General features: G+C 50.2%; 1 protein-coding gene across 1 annotated transcript in view; it reads left to right on the top strand.

Moving 5' to 3' along the window:
• RAB11FIP3 (RAB11 family interacting protein 3) overlaps window positions 1–18,697 on the top strand; it is a gene marked incomplete at its 5' end in the record, with an annotated part of 72,203 nt that overhangs the window by 27,435 nt on the left and 26,071 nt on the right. Inside the window, one exon of the mRNA XM_080354304.1 lies at window positions 8,664–8,755. Coding sequence (XP_080210430.1) covers window positions 8,664–8,755 — 92 coding nt within the window. The remainder of the gene's footprint in view (window positions 1–8,663; window positions 8,756–18,697) is intronic.

Genomic DNA, 18,697 nt, shown 5'->3' with positions numbered 1-18,697 from the left:
CCAAGCTCTGGAGCAGCCATGAGCAGAACCGCAGAGCCCACATCGCCCGCAAGCTCTTTTAAGTCACTGTTTATTTCTGCTATAATATGCTACAGAAAGGACTTGAATGGAGATGCAGGGCCGGGGGGGGGGCACTTTTGGCTCACCATGGCTTTTTGTGGTTTTCATTTCTCTTCTAATTTACGCAAACAGTTTTATTCATGTTTGTAACTTGGCAGCTGGGTGAGGGGTTACATCAGGGACGTGGCTGGCCCGCTCGGCGTGCGCCATGCCTGAGCAGGGAGCGCGTCTTCCCAAAAACAGCCTGGCAGATGACATGCTGCATTGACCTACTTTCGGGAGGCACGCAGAAGTGTTGGAGAAGCTGTGTCCGTGGGCCTCCTCGCAGCTCTGGGCTGAGAACGGCGGGGAGTTACTCCAACGCGCTGCCGTAACACTGCCGCTAAGGCTCAGCAGCCCCGGGGAACGGGAGATTGGCACGAGTATTCTCGCTATTTTGAGAATTCTTTCTTTATGATTATTTTGAGATATACACCAGAGAAATCTTGCTATGTCCGGTCACTGTCACGGAGTGTAAGAGACTGCAGGTCCGAAACCCACACACAGTCCAAGGGAGATCTAGTCCATAGCACTGCAGAGCTGCCCATCGCTCACCATGGCGAGCAGCTGGCCTGGGATCATCTGCCCACAGCACCACCATTTCCAAACCATTCCTTGTGAGGGGAAAGTGTTACTGCATAACCAGATTTCTTGCAAATCATATCAAATTAGAATAGAAGGGTTGGCCAGGGACTTCCCTGCGTCCTCATGAAGGACAACTTGTGGTAGCTGCTTAGGGCCTCAGACCGTAACCTAAGCCTGATAAAGGCAAGCTAGAGTGAGTTTAAATTGCAAATTAAAGGCCTAAATTTGGCAGTCAAAAAAAAACCTAATTTCTCTGCCCAGAGAGAAGAAAAAGCACTGCAGGGACTACCCGTTTTTTTGGGGACGTGGTCAATATAAAAATAGAGAGCAGTGTTTTATTAGAGCCTAGGAGCAATTCTTAGTGCACTCTCTTCTACAGAGATGATAATGACTGAAAAACAAACAATGGCAACTTCTGTTAGAAAATAGACATTTCTCATCATCCATCTGCTGTCTCAGTGTTTCTTCATCATATGTTTTATTTTCTCTGTTGGGAGAATGCTGTTCTGTTCCACATCTGCTGCTACTAATACTTTCGGGAGACTGGGCTTGCCTGTGGTTTGGGGAGTGCGTGGGAGGAGGTTGGGCTGGGCTGGACGCTCCACATGGGTGGTGGTGGTTTCGGTCCTGCCTGTTTTGATTTCTCAGGTTTGATTGTTGGCTCTGGAAAGGGGTCTATTAATGTTCTGCTTAATCCAGGAAGCTGGGGAATGTCTCCTCCATTGTCACCAGAAATGTCTGGCCAGAGATCAGAGATCCTGAGCTTAGGTAAAGTGAAGTAGCCTGTGTTCCTGCCTCTGCACCAGCAGGCAAACCAGATCTGTCAGACCATTTCTCATTAGGAATCCAGTCAATCTGGTGTTACAAATGAAGGGATAATTATTCACCTATGGCTTTTACTCCTCCAATGAGCCCCATTCAGCTCTCATGGCCTGGAGGCTCGTGACTGTGCAGTGAGTGTTCCCATGTGACACCTTGACAGGTTGATGTGGCAAAAGCTTGTTTCTTCTGAGTGTTTCCTGGTCTCGCTCTTAGACAGGAGAGGCTGCATGTGAAGTGGCTTTGCCGGGAAATTGGTGCCAGTTGCAGAGCTGCCGGGTTGGGCTGTGATGGGCGTGCAGCAGGCGGGCTGGCTCTGGTGAGCATCCCCTGGTGCTGTGATGGACCACAGCTTGCTCCATCTTGAGCCCATTTCACCTGTACCAAGCAATGTCTCCTCCTGGGTTGGTGCATGTGTCCCTTGGACATCTTTCTCCTTGATGACCTTTTGGTTTTTTCCAAGTGCACACAGTCTGCCTGCTCCTGTAAATCTGTCTTGCCACTGGACAGCTTCTTTCTTCTTCAGATTGGAAAGGCTGCTGCTAATGAGGTGACCAGTGCTGAGTTCACTGATGAGAGATTCACTGGATGGCAGTGAAGGACTCGTGTCACCCTTTGCAGTGTGCTTGGGGAAGCTCAGTTAGGATGGTCTGTTTCCATAGTTGCATGCAGTCTTTCAAGAGGTCCTGACTCATTCTCTTCACAGAAAATGGAATAAAGCTGTTGACTGCAAAGTCCAGCTTTGTTTCCCAAAATAAAGTTATTGCAAATAGAACCTAGAGTGAAGGAGATGGCAGACATCAGGTCTCTTTGCCAGGGCAACTTGTGCTATTTTGGAGGCTCAGTCTCTTGGCCTTCTTTCTGCTGGTACGTCATGAAGTGGCTCTGAACCACTTGCCAGTGGCCACAAGCCTGCTCCTCGTTTTCCACACCTCCAGCAGCGAGCCTTTGCTCCAGGCTGACACAAGTCTGGAGGAATTTGAGCTGGGCTTGATAACTAGCACACACCGAAAGATGCCTCAAATTGCTGAGAATTAAAACCAAGGACTCATGTGTTAAACTCAATACCAAATCCCACATGTGTTAACAGTGGCTTCCTGACCCTGGTCCATTGCTGCTGCGGAAGCAGCAATGCTCACCTGGTCTCCGAGGTAAAGTGAAGGCAGCTAGATTTATGCTTCCAAAGTGCTTGGATACGATGAAGTTAATTCTTTTTATTATGTCTTTAGATGGTATGTCTAAACAAAGCTTGAGGGCCTGCGCTGTGTGGAGAGGATCAAAAGGAATACGCGATAAGAACCAATCCATGAGTAACGATATTCAGGAAATGCAGGACTGCTAAAGCACATTAACTGAGAGGTGGCTCGGCTGAGGGTTGTGTAAGCAACCTTAATTCTGACACTGCCTCCTTGGGAGCCTGAGCTTGCTACTCTGTTATTCTGCTTGTGTAGTTTTTGGTTGTAAAATTATAGTCTTCAGTAAGTGCTCGTGGCCCATTGTCTTGTCTTTGGAGGAACCACCAGGTTGAGTTAGAGGAAAAACAGCAGAAAGCTCCTCTTTCCAGCTCTGATCAGTGCCACCACTTTGTGTGTGAACATCACATTGTAAGTGTACTCCTGGAAAGCAAAAGGCCGGATGGTTGGGCTGGTGCTGGCTTTATCCTGCAGTGACTAGCACCACATGGGTGCTGGAGCTTCAGGGAAAGCACAAGACCTCTGGAAATACTGGACAGTGGCTTCCCCACTGTTTCTCTGCTTTGAATGTAAGATCCTCCTAAATGCCTGTATTTTTTTTTAATACTTGCTGTGTGTCTTTTCCCACCTCATTTTCGAATAGTGTGCCCAGTAAAGGAGGTCACTTTATACCAGTTGTCCTTTCTTAAGCCAATCATAACTTCATCTTACCATTTCTGAGGGTCTGTTTTGTTTTGTGCCATTCATGCAGGTTCCTAGCCTTATTCCTGCGTTGAATAATTTGGGCCTGTTAGCTGCACATAATCCATACTGTTTGAATCACTTTGAGTTTGTGGCTCTGTGACTTGCAGCAGTATGTGCAGTGTGTGTTGGCAGATGACTTAAATACTTCTGAAAGGCTCTGTTTTTCTAGGTCATTCCTATATGAAGCTGATAAAACTGGCTCTGTTTCTGACCGGTGTGTCACTACTGTACCCACAGCTCTTGACTCAAGGTGCCTTTTTACTGAAATCCTGTCTTCTCAAAGCAGTTTTTAGAATCTATTTCAGGAGCCTTCTATACCCTGGGAATTCTGTTCCCATAGCTCTACTCTCTGTTGGATTTCTTGAAGAGCCCAGGTTGCTATTACAAGTCCAAGCCCTTTTGAAGCACAGCAGTTCTTCTGTCAGCACAACGAGGTGGTGGAGATGGTGCATCTGCAGGGGCTCGCTGGGCGTTCATACCTGCAAAGAGCCCAGGACCTGTCCTGCTTGTCCTCTGGCTGTGTGCACACCGTACGTCCAGGAGGAGTTTCCATGTGGCTGGCTGCGTGGCTGCTCTTGACACTGCTGCTCTTCTGAGCTGGCCAGTGGCCCTGAACGCTTGGTGGACACTGGATGGAGGTTGTCCTTGGCTTGCGAGCTGCAGAAAGGGCACGAGCAAATGCTCCATCAGTGGGCGAGTGTGTGTTTGGGCAGAGATGGTCCTCACCAGAAGCTGTACACAGCAGTGTTTGGGCAATGACTTTTTGAAATGCTGGGAGGAATGAGGGCATCTTCAGAGGAAGGCTCAGGATTGAGCACAGAGGCATAAGCCAGCGAGAAACAGGGCAGCACTGGGGAAAGCAGAAAATCAAATGCCTGGGGGAAAAGAAAAGGCTGTGGCTGGCTGGTCAGTGCTGGACTCGAGGCAAAATTTGTATGATGGCATATCGGCATCTCCCAAGTGAGTGGTGTGGTTGGTGCAGTGAGCCTGGAAGGTGGCGATCGCAGTGGGGTTTGAATGAGAACATTCTGGGCAACCAGAGCTGCAAGGCGGGGATGGGAAAAGGTGTCAAAGGGATGCAGCAGATACCTCACAGGAGACTTAATCTGCCTTTTACTTATTTATTCTTTTTTCCCTCAAAGTTACCATAGTTTCACTATATGATATAGTACACATGCCTGCTTTTACTTGTTACAATTACTTCTGTAAATTCTCCATCAGCCACATTTCTCTGATAAAACTGCATTGCTGCAACAGTTCCACTGAAGCTTTATCCAGATGCCTGGTACCCTGCCTGCATATTCCAGTCAAATAAATTAGTGCAATTAATTTTGGAAAAAGACCTAGCATAGAGCTTATAGCCTCTTTGCAGGGAGCTTGCTGAGCAGTAAGGCTCCCTGGAGGGTCTCTTGGAGTCTGAGTTTTTTCAGCTCTGAGATTTTTGTCTGTGCATGATGTAATGGGGCTAACAGTGGGAGTGATGGATAGAGCTGAAACCACAGGAGAAAGCTGGTTATGGGAACTCAGGTGTGAGGACAGACAGCAGTCCCTAATGACGTCTGCATCTTGGGGTAAAAGCTGTGATTTTGAGCAGTGTTGGAAAGAGGTGATCCCATGCTTACTGACCGCATCAGCTCTCGAAGAAAAGAAAGGAAAGAGGTCAGATGCAATCAGGGGTGGGTGTAAGGTACGAACGAATGCTTTATGGTGCAAGGGGCATGGAGAAGGAGGTGTGATGGAGAGTAGGGCATCAGCTGGGCTTTGGCTTTGAGGTCCAAGGGGGAGAGCAGAGGGAATCTGTGCTCATGGTGCGCGGCTGGAGCAGGGTTGTGTGGTGCTACAACTGGTGGCCCATGGCCACCCTCCTGTGATGTTCGTGGTGCAGTAGGGGGACAGTGAGCAGAGCCCTCCTGTTCTGACCACATTCCTCTTTCTGCACCCACAGGATGGTACTCCTCACATGGAGAGGGCCAGTTGAGCAGCAAAGGTCTCTTGGGGGATTTTTTTGGCTCTTTTGGACAGGAATTTGAAAGCTTAATGCAGCCTATTGTGCTGGAAGACTTTGCAGGCAAGCTCTCCATGGCAACTCTCCCTATACACAAAGCACCATATGGCTTTTTCGGAGGGGGAGGGAATGAATAGAGTAGAAAAGTCAACCTTTGTTTATGGTGGTGTTTGTCTTTGCACTCTGACGTGGAGCGCAGGGAGGTGGAAACACGGGGTGCTGTCTCCTGGGCATGGCTTCTGCTGGCCATGCTACCAGCAAGGGTGCAGGTGACCTCTCAGATGGTCTTTCCTTGCTTTTTACAGTGATGCTTGCTGTAAAAATAAACCCTGTCTGCACAGAGATCCCCTCTTTGGGCTGGGTGCTCTGCAGACAGATGGAGCAACCAGTCTCATGTTTGCCCCTACACCAACAAACACCTGAAGGGCTGGGGAGGCTCCAGGAGCCCTTGGTTCGCCCAAGAGCTCTCCAGGAGGCAGCTGATGTTGGGGAGCTGTTTGTGTGTTGTCTGCCCACGCCTTATACCCCCGCTTTCGAAAGGAACTGGAAGCTTTTGCTTGACTGTAAATCCTCCCTTTTCAAGTCCCTTTGGAAGGAATGAGCGGAATAAATATCTTTATCTGTGTCTGTAGAAAAGCAGGAAGCTTTTATGTGTCTACTTGGAGGGGGAGGAAAGTAAATGATACAGGAATAAGCAGAAGGAAGCAGCCTGTGCCTGGCTCTGCCGTTTTGGGGGTGCTCTGTGGTTCCCGGGGCTGCCGCGGGGTGCCACCAGCAGCACTGGGGATGGCCCTGCAGGGTGGCGCCGGTGAGGCTGGCCGGGCGCCTGGCTGTACCCAGCAGAGGTGCGAGATCAGGCAGCTGGAAGCACTGGCAGCTGCCCAGCACCCAGCTGTTTGGCTAGAGTCCTGCCTCTGCCTGTTTGGGGATGCAGATGTGCTGTGGATGAAGCATTAGTGCTGTGCTGGGGCATGCTCAGAGACTGCAGAGAGTGGAGCTGCCACTGTCACCAGGGCTCAGGCTGGGATAGCACCAGGGCACTGTGCCTACAGCCTGTGTCCTGGGGAGCTCATCTGGCTGGGGGGGGTGCTCCTGTGCACATCACAGGCACCTCTCTGGAGATGGCTGTTTCCTGCATGCTGTGCTCTGTATTCGGCAAGAGACATGGCTGTCTGTCCCCTCTGTTTTAATTATGTGACAGAGGTTGCCTGCTGGGAGCACTGTTTGGTTTTCCCAGAAGTGGGCAAAGGGTCCTCTTGGTGACACCCACTCTCAGGGCATGCCATGGCTTTGCCGCAAGCAGTTCACTCCCCCTGGACCCTCAGTCCTCCCTGCTGTCATCAAGGATGCTCACAAATTTTGGAATATGGACAAGGATAAACTATTGGGTAAACTCCTTCCAATTGCAGGCTCAGACCCACATGTGGAGCTGAGCAGGTGGGGACAAGGTAACATTTGAGGAGAGGGAGAGCACTGTCTGAAGATACCTCAATACTAAACACATTATTTATAGCAGGAGGTGGCCTGAGGCTGCCTGGCCTTGAGCAGCGTGCTCGGGCAGCAGCGTTTCCACGTGTGTCTGGCTGCTTCACTCAGGGTTCCACAGAGGCCTGGCAGCTGGAAGCACAGCTCACAGCAGCGCTGGTGCCGCGAGCGGGGAGAGCAGCGGGGATATTGGAGTCATAAATTGTGAACAAGGGCACCTTTCAGCCCATGAAGCCGTGACCCTTCCATGTGCTTACTGTAGAGCACAGCATGGTATGCTGGGTTCTGGAAAAGCAATTTGGCTTATTCATAACTTTGATTTACAGTCTAACCCTTGGGAGACCTAGACTTGGGTTAGAGGAGGGCTCGTTTCTCAGTGCCACATGCTCAGTTTCTCCCACCGCTGTGCGCTGCCAGTACCCATTGGGTCTGTGGCTCCAGTATCCCCTTTATGCGTTTGCATTTAACAGTTACCTCAAAGAGGCACTGAGGAGGGTTTTTGGGTGGAAGGGCTGTTGCTGCAAGCTCAGCTCCTTCCTTCCTCTGTCCTGTGTGCTAATCCCTTGACTTTGTACCAGAGGTACAGATCCCTAAATGAAAAATGGCCTTTCTTCATATCTGGAGATAGACCCAAAGTGGGAGTGCTGGCTCTGGCTGTATCGGGAATGTGCCCTTCGAGGGAGGCTGCATACAATCCTGTCTGGGTGGCTGTACTCAGCTGCAGCAAAGCATTACATGCCCGTTTGGTCTGGACTTGAGCCTAGGAGCTGTTGGCTGCACTGCCCGCCTGCTGGGAAGCCACCAGCCTGAAGGACGCGGGGAGCAGACCCTGCTTTGTAGCCCTGCTCTCATGAGCCTCCAGCAGCCGTGAAAGGAAAGCCCATCCCTCTCCAAATCCAGGTGGCTGCTGAGCTTTCCTAGGAGCATTGCCATAACAAGTCCCTCTGCCCAGCTGAGTTTATCAACATCAGACAAACCTAGTGCCGCAACGCTTGCAGCTCCAAGGCCTGTGGGTTTGAGCCTGCTATTTATTTTAGGACTGCAGCATCTGATCTTGATTTGGTGTTTCCAGCCTGTGATCTAGGTCGTGTGCTGGATCAGGCATTAGCTGTTGCTTGAAGGACCACGGGGAATTTACGCTCCCTTCCTTGGTGGAAGGGCTTGGAGAAATGCCGATCCGCTCTGCTGCAGATGGGCTTTGGAGGTGGGAGGAGTGATATTTCCTTTTTATTTTTTAAGAAATCTCCTTGAAAACCTCCTATTTTCCTGTCCGACTGTGGGGATGGCTCCTGATGTGGCTGGCCACGGGAGGAGCAGTAGATGATAAAAGCTTTAGTGCAGGCTGCTTTCTCTGCGGTTCCCATGGTAGTTGGCTGTCACACATAGATCTAACGTATTCCCTGCCCACAGCAGGATTAAAGCCTTCTGGGAGAAGACTAAGAGGATGCAGGAAACAGACATAGGGAAGAAACCAGGAAAAGGAGCAGAAACCATGGCAGAGTAGGGATGAATGCAGGTGCGAGTCCCATCGGAGTGGCAATGGGCCTCTAGCACCTCTGCCAGCTGCCTTCCAGCCCTGGTGGTGGTGGGATGCCTGGAAGCAGAGGTCCTTTCTGAAAGCTGAAGGCACCGATGTGTGCACGAGGAAGTTCTTGTCCTTCTACTGTCCTGTCTCTCTTCATTTGAGGGCACATGTTTCCTTTTGGTGATGTTTTGTTTTTTTTCCTCTGCAGATCCTGACAGCCAGTTGTATGATATGGGATATACCCCTGAGGAGGAATCCCCACCCTGTCCTGATGAGTTTGACGACTTTGTCACGTTTGAGGTGAGTATAAGCACTGTTAACTCCTGCAAATGTCAGCTATGTGCAGTGTGAGACTCGAGCATGGAGGGTTTGGCTGGGGAAGAAGAGCATTCGCTGTGATGGGGCTCAGTGATGTTCAGCATGTAGTACAGACAAATCCTTGGATTCTCTGTGGGTGACTGGCCCAGAGAATTTGCACCAAGCAGCTGGTGGTGTTTAAATTAAAATTGTTGTTCAAGCAAAACCCCCCAGCTAGTGCTGTCTTAGCGTGCAGAGTGCCAGAGCATGGTGCCCTCTGTGAAAGAGGGGAATCCTTTTTATGGTGAAACACCAGCAACGGTGGTAGGGTGCCTGCTGCTTTTGTGTTTGTCTTGTTGCTAGAGTTTCTGAGTTTGGAGAACCTGAGCCTGATTTTGAGAGGTACCAACCAGGAGCCTACCGGAGAGGCGCAGCGGAGCAGTCAGACATTAGCACTTGGTGCTGTTGGGCCAGTAAAAGGCAGAGCAGAAGTCAAAAATGCATATATGTATTTTTTTGTTTGTTTCTCTCTGTTCTTGGGCTTATCTGACATGTATTGTTTGTGTTTTGGGGTTTGTGTGTTTGTTTGTTTCCTCTTATTAAATCTGTGGCCTCCATCCCTCCCTTCCTTTCTGTATTCCTTAGCACAGGAGCACACTGGACTAGTATCCCATATCTGCTCTCCCCAGCTAGAAAGGAGGCTGCAGCCACAGTGACCCATTGGCTGTGTTTGTGGGCTTTTGGGCTTTGCTTGGTTGCTTCCTTCACTCGTGCTGTGTGCCTTCCAGCCTGGAGCAGAAGGAGCTGCAGGTGCTTTCAGAACAAAGGGCTGGCTGGCTCCCTAGTCCCATGTGGAGACTGAATAGCTTCCTTCTGCTTCTCCTTTTCCAAACTTTCCTCTTTTTTTTTTTTGACTCTGATGTCTTGGTACTGTGGATGTTTTTATCATACAAGTTGTCACCTGCAAAGAGATTCCCAGCTTCCTTTATATTCACATGCAAATATACATGTCTTTGCTTTGTATAGTCTGTAATATGTTATTTTGGCCATGTAACTTCTCGATAAAAGGCTCAAGCTGTTCTTTTGAGTTTTGTAGTGATAAACTAGGTATTGGGCAACTGGTCTTCCCCATATTAGCGAGAAGCACAGGTCCATTGCTTGAGATGGCTTGAAGCTCTCACTTTGACAGCTCATGCCTGACAGTCAACCAGGTCATCATCCCATTTCCCCACCAGGCGCAGGTTTTCTCTTGAGCCAGCTCCCTGGCTCCTGCTCTTGATCAAGTCAACAGAATCGCATTGTCACCTGAGAAAGTCCCTTATTCTTAGGACTGCTCAGACGGACACAGCCTTAAGTAGTTGTGATCCTGGGTTCCTCCCCCAGAAGGCTTTCAAGGGCTTGCTGAATATTAGATTATTTTACCTTTTTGAAAGACAATTACAAAAGCCAGTTATAGCTGGATAGAAGGGGGACAGGAGGGCAGGAAAGGAGATGGCTTTTGTATTATTTTTCTGCTGGACTGAGCGGTTTAGAGGTGTGACAGTCTGTGTCGCAGTGCTCATGCAGGCAAGGGCTTTTGCTTTTTGCTTCTTAGACCTGCGTCAAGGGACAATCTTCTGAGATTCAGAGCAGGGATGTTTTCTAAGGGCTAATTTAGCATAGATGAGCTCTGTCAGTGCTGCAAGCTATTCTGGGCAGGAATACCAACAAGGCGGCTGTGTGCCCTGCTGGGATGAAATACTTCTGCTGCTGGGCCATTGTTCTCTTGAAACAACAAGGTGACCCAAAGGAAAAAGGTGATGAATTCTGAAATCTCCTTTTCAGAAAGATGTAAATGGATTCTTATACTGAATTCAGGGTAATCATCTGAAGATCAGAGCTCTGGCAGTATCTATGTTTAATATGCCGGGTAAGAATTACCCTTGTTGTCTTGGATACGTGATTCAAAATAATTTCCAGCCTGCAAGGATTTTGTAGAGGTTCATCAAATGAGAACATGATTGAGAAATATCGTTCAGTGTTGTGAGTGTAAAAATAAATTGGTGTCTTGGGGCGTGTGGTTTTTTGTTCTCGTTCAGCTGAGCAGTGAGCTCCCAACATGCGTTTTATCCCCCATGTCCTGTAGTGCTATACCTTGGAAAGCTTGAGCTGTTTTAGGGAGCAGGGAGGAGAGAAGCTGCTGTACGAAGCAGCCTGCTGGGAGCAGCAAATGGGTGTTTTTCACCAGAGCACGGTGCAGCCCTTACCTGGCAGAGCTGTCTGCTGGCAGGGCTCTGGCAGGTCCTTCTCCCTTAGGTGCAGCAGGAGCTGCTCTGGAAATGGTGAGGTGGAAAACAGAATAAATGACCTTTCCAAATGTATATTCTACCTTGCTTGGATTCACCTGGAAGAGAGGAGGGGAGAAAAAAACACCCTTCCAAAAGTAGAGGTTTTGCCTTTCCTCTGAGCAGATCTCCCACACCACCAAAAAGCAGTTTGTATTCTGAGATGTCTCTGCTTCAAACCTGGGAAGATGGTGCACAGCGAGCACACAGCTCTAAAACTTGCTGCTACATGGGGCCACCAGGCAGCTAAATAGCTTCTGTAACATGACAACTTCTTTCTCAGCCCCCAAAATGCAACTGCTGGACTTCAGACAAGGGGTGAGCCCCTCTTGCTTTGGCAGGGCTGTGGGGTGAGGGAGCACAGCTAGCTTTTTGCCTCTCATGTCACATCAGAGGATGTTTGAAAGGTGAGCTGAAGGAAGGGTGCAGCATTTACTGGGCCGGGGCGCCGAGGGTCATCGTGGTTGCTGGATTTGTACTATTGACTTTCATCCCCCTTAAACAGCACAAAATCGCAGTGGCTTGAGTGCTTGGCTCTTACAAGTGTTGGGGCCGTGACAGAGAGCTTTTCTCCTAAATGTTTGTTCAAACAAGTGTAAACAAGTGCTTTAAGCAGTTTAAATGAAAATGTCTTCTCTTTGTTAATAAGGTTGCTCTCTTCTTGGTGACTCATCTCCTCTTTTGGTGCCTGTCATCAGAGAGAGCTGAACATCTGCTGAAAACCCCGAGTACCCAGCACTGGTGTCTTTCAGCAAGTGTTGGCTCTGCAGACTGAAGAATCAACACATGCGTCTTCTAGTAAAGGCATAAAAGCCTCTCAAAGGGGGCGAGGTCTGAATTTTGATGCTTCACGCAGGGACCTTTGTAATGTTGGATACTTCCACAGTTCAGCCACTGGTGTGGCTCCTGATGTGGTGTGGAGCTTCTGGCTCTTGTTGCACCTTGCCAGGTCTGTCCAGCAGACAGGTCTGTCTGTCTCTTGAACTGTTTCTAAAGAGGATTTCTGGTTGCACGGCTCTGCTGAGACAGTGGCTCACAGGGGTTTGGAAACGCTGGAGCCTGGGTTCTTACAGCCATGTGGCTTCTTGTGCACCCAGCTGTGCTTGCAGGGGGCTCATCACGATCCCTAGAGCTTCACTGTCGGGAGTGCAAGAGGAATCTCATCCCTGTCTTCCTGCCCCAGAGCAGGGAGAGCATCACCTCACCCTGGTTACCCACCTGCCTGCAGCCCCAGGGACTGTGTTTGTCCCTGCCCGTGGTGGACGTGTGATGGTTGCAGGGTGGGTGGTGACAAACTTACTGCTTTTTATTTATGGAGGGAAACATCACTGATAAATAATGACAATGTTTTTACCTACCCTGCTTTGTAAAAGCTATATAAAGGGAGCCTCGAGCGTGTCTGTCCAGACACCTGAGTCCTTGCCTGTTTTCCCCCAGGCTGGGCTAGTACAGCTTTGCTGGTGACTAACTAGAAGGTAGGAGTTCTCCTTGCCTCCCCTGCAGACTCCCATGAAGCTTGTGACTCAGTTCTGAGGTACACCGGCTTGTTTGCAATGCCTTGCAGTGGGGAAGGGGGTGAAGGTGAATTTGGAGTTAGCTTTATTGGTGCCCCCTGTGCTTTGCCCTAGGACAAGGGCTCTCTGTCCCCTGTGCCCTGGCTCCTGGGAGCAAATGAGCCTGTTTGAGCAATGCAGAGCAAGAAGGCTGACTTTCTCAAAATGAAAGCAAGCCACAAAAATGTGGTGTGCTGCCAGAGTTAGGCTGGGATTGCCATGGAGATGCATAACCTTCATTGGGCTGGAGAAGAGGTAGAGCCGGTGCAAGGCTGTGCTCTGTAAAGGCTGACCGAGAGCACAGCAAATAGCACAAATCCTGATTTTATCCCTGGGAACTCATGCTTTGGGCCAGCAAGGTCATAGGAAGGCCCTTCTTGAGATCTGCAAAGCAGGGCAGCCGAACCTCCTGCGGGTGAGAGGTGCGGTGCTGCGCGCCTTGTGCGGGGCTGTTGCCATCTGCTGGGCGGCTGCCGTGGCTCCTCAACAGCCGCCAGGAAGGTGCGTCGCGCTGGGCTGCGAGAGGAGTGTTTTGCGTTCTTAGGACAGCGGCACTAATCAGGCACACAGCGATGCTCCCCGGGCATGCACTGGGGCACCCTGCAAGCCTTACCTCCCCCAGGCATGTCCCTTCTAGCTGAATGTTCTGTAGCAAATTGTACAGCACAGTAGGAGTCAGTCTGGGGAGTAAAATGCTCCTTGGTGAGGTCCCACATCTAGTTTTCTGAATTTTGGGAGGAGGGAATATTCCTGGCTTTTTCCAGACTGCCTGTCTGCAGGTGCAGCTGGCGGCTGCTGAAAGAACTGTTGCCTCTGTTAAAGCTGGAATTTCTTTTCATGTGAAGCAATTGAATTTAATGCTTCTTGAAAGGCATAAGTCAGACTGAGGCAATTTAAATCCGCCTTGCTGGATTTTTCCAGCTACTCCAACTTTCTACGAAGGGGACTGAAGACATGTAGGGTTCCAGCTGTGCACCGGTAATGCAGAAGGTGTTGCTGAGAGTATGTGGTGTCCCACAACTCGGGTGTGCAGGAGCCGTACCCTGGGGGCAGCAGCTATTGTTCCTCATGGCTTGTGTTTTGAAACGAGCTCATGTGGGGTGGTTGCACCAGTCTGCCTTACACTCACTGTCTCTACTCCAGGTAGCCCAGTGAACCTTTTGAGTCCCTCTTTCTTGTTAGACTCCTCTGGAAGTTATTTGTCTTCCCTGAAGGCAGAGGGAGCTGTGCCACCTGAGCAGAGAGAGCGTTTGGAGTATGTGTTTTCTGCCTTGGCAGTGGACCTGCTTTGTGATCCTTGGCAGTTTAGTGAGGTTTTCCTCCTCTGCCTCTCCATTCCGCTGTTACCAGCAGGTGAGTGTCTGGTAGGGGCCAGCTGGTCTGAAAAGACAGAGTTAAGCTTTGCAGCCTTCAAAGGAAACCTGCCTCTAAGCTGAGCTGCCTGAGGGGCTCATGGCACCGGGGCAGACCTGGGGTTCAGCTCTCCAGCTCTGCCAGGGACACTGAGGACTGTTCCCTGGTCACCCGAACGCAGGTCTGAAGGTCTGCAGTGCTTTGCCACGCCGGCACTGCTGTCCCACTGCGATGGGGATGGGATGGGAAGACTGCAGCTCTCTAGCCCTTGGCTCGGGCTTTCCTTACCAGTGCCATTCCCACAACTGGAAGGAATGTCCACAACAGGCTTCTCTGCACAGTGTTGACCCAAAAACATCGTTGTGTCCAAACAAAAGAAAATCACAAATCCCTCTCCAAGTCGCCTGCTGGAACTGGGGTTAATTTTGTCATCAACAGCTACTGCACTAAAAATCTCATAGGTGGCCAGCACTGCAGGGCTGTGAAATGTTATGGATGCAGTTTTAGATCTGTTCATCTGTCTCCTGGGGAGGCACACGGAGCCCTGAGCAATGTCCCCTCTGTCCCCAAAGCCTTACTGTTCCCCAGCACTGAGAGGCAAAGAGAGCTGCCCATCCTGTTCACACATGTGGAGCATGTTTTTCACAGCAAACAAGTGAACAGTCTGTATTATCTTTGTATGTATTACACACAAGAAAATACAGTAATCAAATTGCTACAATTGCTGGACTAACTCCAAAATCAGTCTGTGGTGACAACTTTGCGACAAGAAGCCTGAAAATACCAAGGAAATTTATATTGGCTCAGTACTGTTTAGAGGAAAGGACTGGAGTGTAAATCAGGCACAAATGTCCCTGAAGGCAGGACTGTAATTTGGGGTTATGGTGAGAAATTTCTTTGCTGGTCAGAAAACATCGTGTTTGGAGTGTTTGCCTTGTGCAAGATCGGTTGGAAGGAGTTTGGAAAAACAAAGACCTTGAAGCCTTATCTTGAACTGTGAGTGCAGCACGTGGGACTGAGAAGCGTGGGAGCTGGACAGCGGCTCAGCGGGCAGGGTGGCAGCGGCACTGGGAGGCTGCGAGAGGGACGAGCAGCCTTGGAAGGAAATGTGAGTTTGAAAAGTAAAGCTGGTGGTGGTTGGGCTTTGCTAATTGTCTTTACTGTAGCGGTGTCTCACTTTGGGCTCATTGCAGCGGTGCCGGACCTTTCCTGAGGTCTTGCAGCGCAGACAGAGGAGCTGGGAGAGAAAAAAGGGCTGCAACCTGCTTGTTGAGTAGCATATCCGGACAGAGCCAGGAAGAGAGCTCGGGTTAAAGCATAACTCCCCTTCTGCCCTGCTTGTTACCAGAAGTCCTTGCTTTTTTTGGACTCAGCACAGGAGGTCAACTGGTTATCAAGGTGCAAGATGCTTCCAGTCAGTGTTGCTGAGTCGTAGATTCTGCTTGGGGCGCTGTGCTTCAGGAAGGATGTGGCCCAGAGCGGAGCAAGGATAAGCCAGAGAAAATGAGAAAATGTGATTTGTGAAGGTGATGGAATGAAACAAGTTTATTTATGCTAGACAGGCATGACTGAGGGAGACTGAGGTTTGAAGAATGTGGAGTTTCTGTAGAGAGGAAATAGGAAAACGGACAGAACCCTCACAACTTCTGGATTTGAGCAGTGCGTTGCAGACTGCGTACTGCCAAGGACTTTGTACGTGGGTCAGGGAGGAGCCTGTGGATGCTGTGGATGGTGTCTCCCTGCGGCGCTGGCTCTGCCGGGGCTCTTGTATCTGCAGACAGGAGCTGCTGGGTGAGGGGGATGCAGAGCTGGGGCGAAGGAGGGGTCGGTGTGTTTGTAAACCTGGTTGTCATCAATGGCTGAAGCTCCAGCCTTTTTTTGAGGGCAATGTTGTCATTGCACACGGTAAATTGCCGTCTGATTCACCCAAACAGTGACTGCGATTGCTTATCAGTAGCAAAGTGCTCCTGATCTCCTAGCAAGCAAAGCAAGCTTTATTTGTTTTTCTATTTGTGACTATAAGGAAGGAATTTGTCATTTAGTGCTTAAACATTCACCAGAAATATCAGGAAGGATGAGGTAAGCCCCGGCAGCCTCTATAGGTCGTCTTCAAAATTCACCTTTCTAATTGGAGATGGTTTCATGGGAGAAGGCTGGCCCTGGTGTGAGGCTCCAAGACGTGCTTTTATTTTGGTGCTCGCATAACCGGCAGGGCTGCGGTCACACGGTGGGGCAGTGCGCATTAGCTTGTCTCTCCTTATCGCCGAGGTGGGAACAAAAGGCTCTGTGTTCGGGACGGAGCCGGTAAGCCTTGCGCCCGGCGGATCCTGGACTTTGCTTCCCTCCTGCCTTGCAGAAGCAGCCGGCAGCTCCTGGCGGTTCGTGCTCCTGGAGCCGGGTTGGACGCGGGCGAGGAGGCGATGTGTCCGCAGGTGGGTTTGGAGTGCTAACGCAGCATGAGGAAGGTTGGGTTCCTAGAGCGACAGAGGTTTCCAGCCCTGGGACCACTCTCAGCCCTGGAGGTGCCAGGAAAAGGCAGGTTGAGCGTCTGCCTGACTCAGCCTCTTGCTGTTCTCTTAAGAGTTTGTTGGTGTGTGCAGTGTCTTTAGGAACAGTCTTTCCTCGCTGTAGTCCGTGGGGTGTGTGCATACGATCTAGTCCTCTCTGCCTGAGTCTCTTGGGGGAGTTGGACCAGGAGGGACGGTGGCTGCAGACTTTTGGGGTGCTGAGGACAGCCTATGAAATATGGGGTCTTGTGGGTTGTTCTTTGGTTTTGGCACTTTTTTTTTTTGTTGATTTGGTTTGGGTTGGTTTTGTTTGTTTTGTTGTTGTTGTTTGTTTGGCTGGGGGATTTTTTTGTTTGGTTGGTAGGGTTTTTTTTTATTGTTGGTGGTGGCGTTTAATGTGTGTGTGTGTGTGTTTGGTGTTATGTTTTTTTTTTTTCAGTAGGTGTTTCCAATTTGCTCTGACAGTTGCAGCATGATTCTCTTGCCCAGCCTCAAGGGATATTACCAAGCATAGCAGCCTTAAAACCCAATTTCAGGGGCTGTATTGTGAAAGGAGAGCAATTGCCTTTGCCGTAGGCTGAGTGCGGGCTCCCTGGCTTCTTTGAAAAGTGAACATTGCCCAAATATGCAGGAAGAGGCAAATATTATGTCCAAGAGGTCAGTGCCTTGCTGCTGGTGGTAACCTCCAGTGTGGGATCACCCATTGGCATGATGGTTTCTGGCTGCCAGCATTCAGAGGCTGAGCTGCCTTGAGGTGTTTGAGGGGCTGGTTGTATTAGCGTAGACTCCGGTGGGCCTGTAAACACAGCTCACCTCCCTTCTCCCCCCAGCTTTAAACTGGTTTAAAGCCAGTTTAAGCCCAGGTTGCCTGCTGTGAGGCTGGGCAGATGTGTGTCCTTGGCAGCACCATTAGCTATGGGGCTACTCTTCACCTCCACTCCTTTCAGAGGAGCCTGTTCCGCAGCCATGGGTCTGTGGGTGTTCCTTGGGTCAGCTGCAGACAGGGCAGCATTCCCAGCCTGGCAGTGGCACCGGCGCCGGGGCTGCAGCGAGCAGGTGAGGGTGTCCTTGGCGGGTGGTTTTTTAGCTGGTGTGTCTCCCCCGTCTGTCCTGTGTGCAGTCAGAGCTGGTATTCATCACAAATAGGCTCATGGTTGCTGGGATAACAGAGTTGTTTTGCCTTTTCCTCTCCCCCCCCACTTCCCCTCCCGAGCTTCTGAGTGCTTGTGGCCAAGGGCAGCAGAGCTCTGGGGTGCTGGGACAGTTCTGGGGACGAGCAGGGGACCAGCCCTGCAGAAAAGGCCTGGGAGGAACTTTCCTGGGAGCCAGACTTTGCTCTTCTCTCCAGGGCAGCTCTTGTCCATGACAGATCAAAGCTCAACTTGTCGCTGCTCAGACCTGGCAGGTGACTCCCAATAGTCTTGTTTCCTCGCCTCGTACTCAAATGGCTCTTTTTTAATCAGTGTGTTTTTTACAGCACTTTTACCAAATTTAATCAAATGGTCTATAATCAAATGTGCAATTAAATGCCTGGAACAGATGAGCTGCTGCTGGAGAAGTCTCCTAAAGGTGCTTCATCATCTCACCCATTTTATCAGGGCACATTGCGTCACCCTAATGCAGATTTCATCCATTTATTTCCTATTAGAAGCAGGAGGGCTCACTGCTGGGCTTTCAGATCCCCGGCGTTTTGCCAAACACCTCTCAATGGTCCAAGGTGTGCCTGAGTGACCAATGGCAATATTGGCATTGCTGGGGCAAACAGGTCTGACATGGGGGAAGTACCTCTTGGGGGGCTCGGGTTCAGGGCTGGGAGCTGCAGTTGAACTGTGACCCTGTGTCAGCTCAGGCACTCTGTGTGTGTGTGTCCCTGTTTTGAGGTCTGACGTTTACCTGAAGTATCTAAGGGTGTGTTTGATTTGATAAAAGCTTAAAATACACTGACACTGGTGACACAGGCTTGTTCTGAACATGGTGGGGACATTCCTGGCAAGTCCCGCAGGCACTCACAGCCTGACTGTCCCGGTCTGACTGCTGGCTGTAGGTGTATTCTGGGGTTTTTTAATCTGGAAAAAGTGTTTATTTTCTGCCAGCTCACAGAAGGGTAAACCTGGCAGCACAAGAGCTGTGGCAGGGAGGTTTAAAGGGTCAGTGCACAAACCAGCTGCTCGTGAGGCCACCAAAAAGCTTTCTGCAACCCGTGGCTGC

The sequence above is a fragment of the Nesoenas mayeri genome, assembly GCF_963082525.1.
Source record: "Nesoenas mayeri genome assembly, chromosome: 15".
In the NCBI taxonomy this organism is placed as follows: Eukaryota; Metazoa; Chordata; class Aves; order Columbiformes; family Columbidae; genus Nesoenas; species Nesoenas mayeri.
This window is presented reverse-complemented; position numbering and strand designations above follow the sequence as displayed.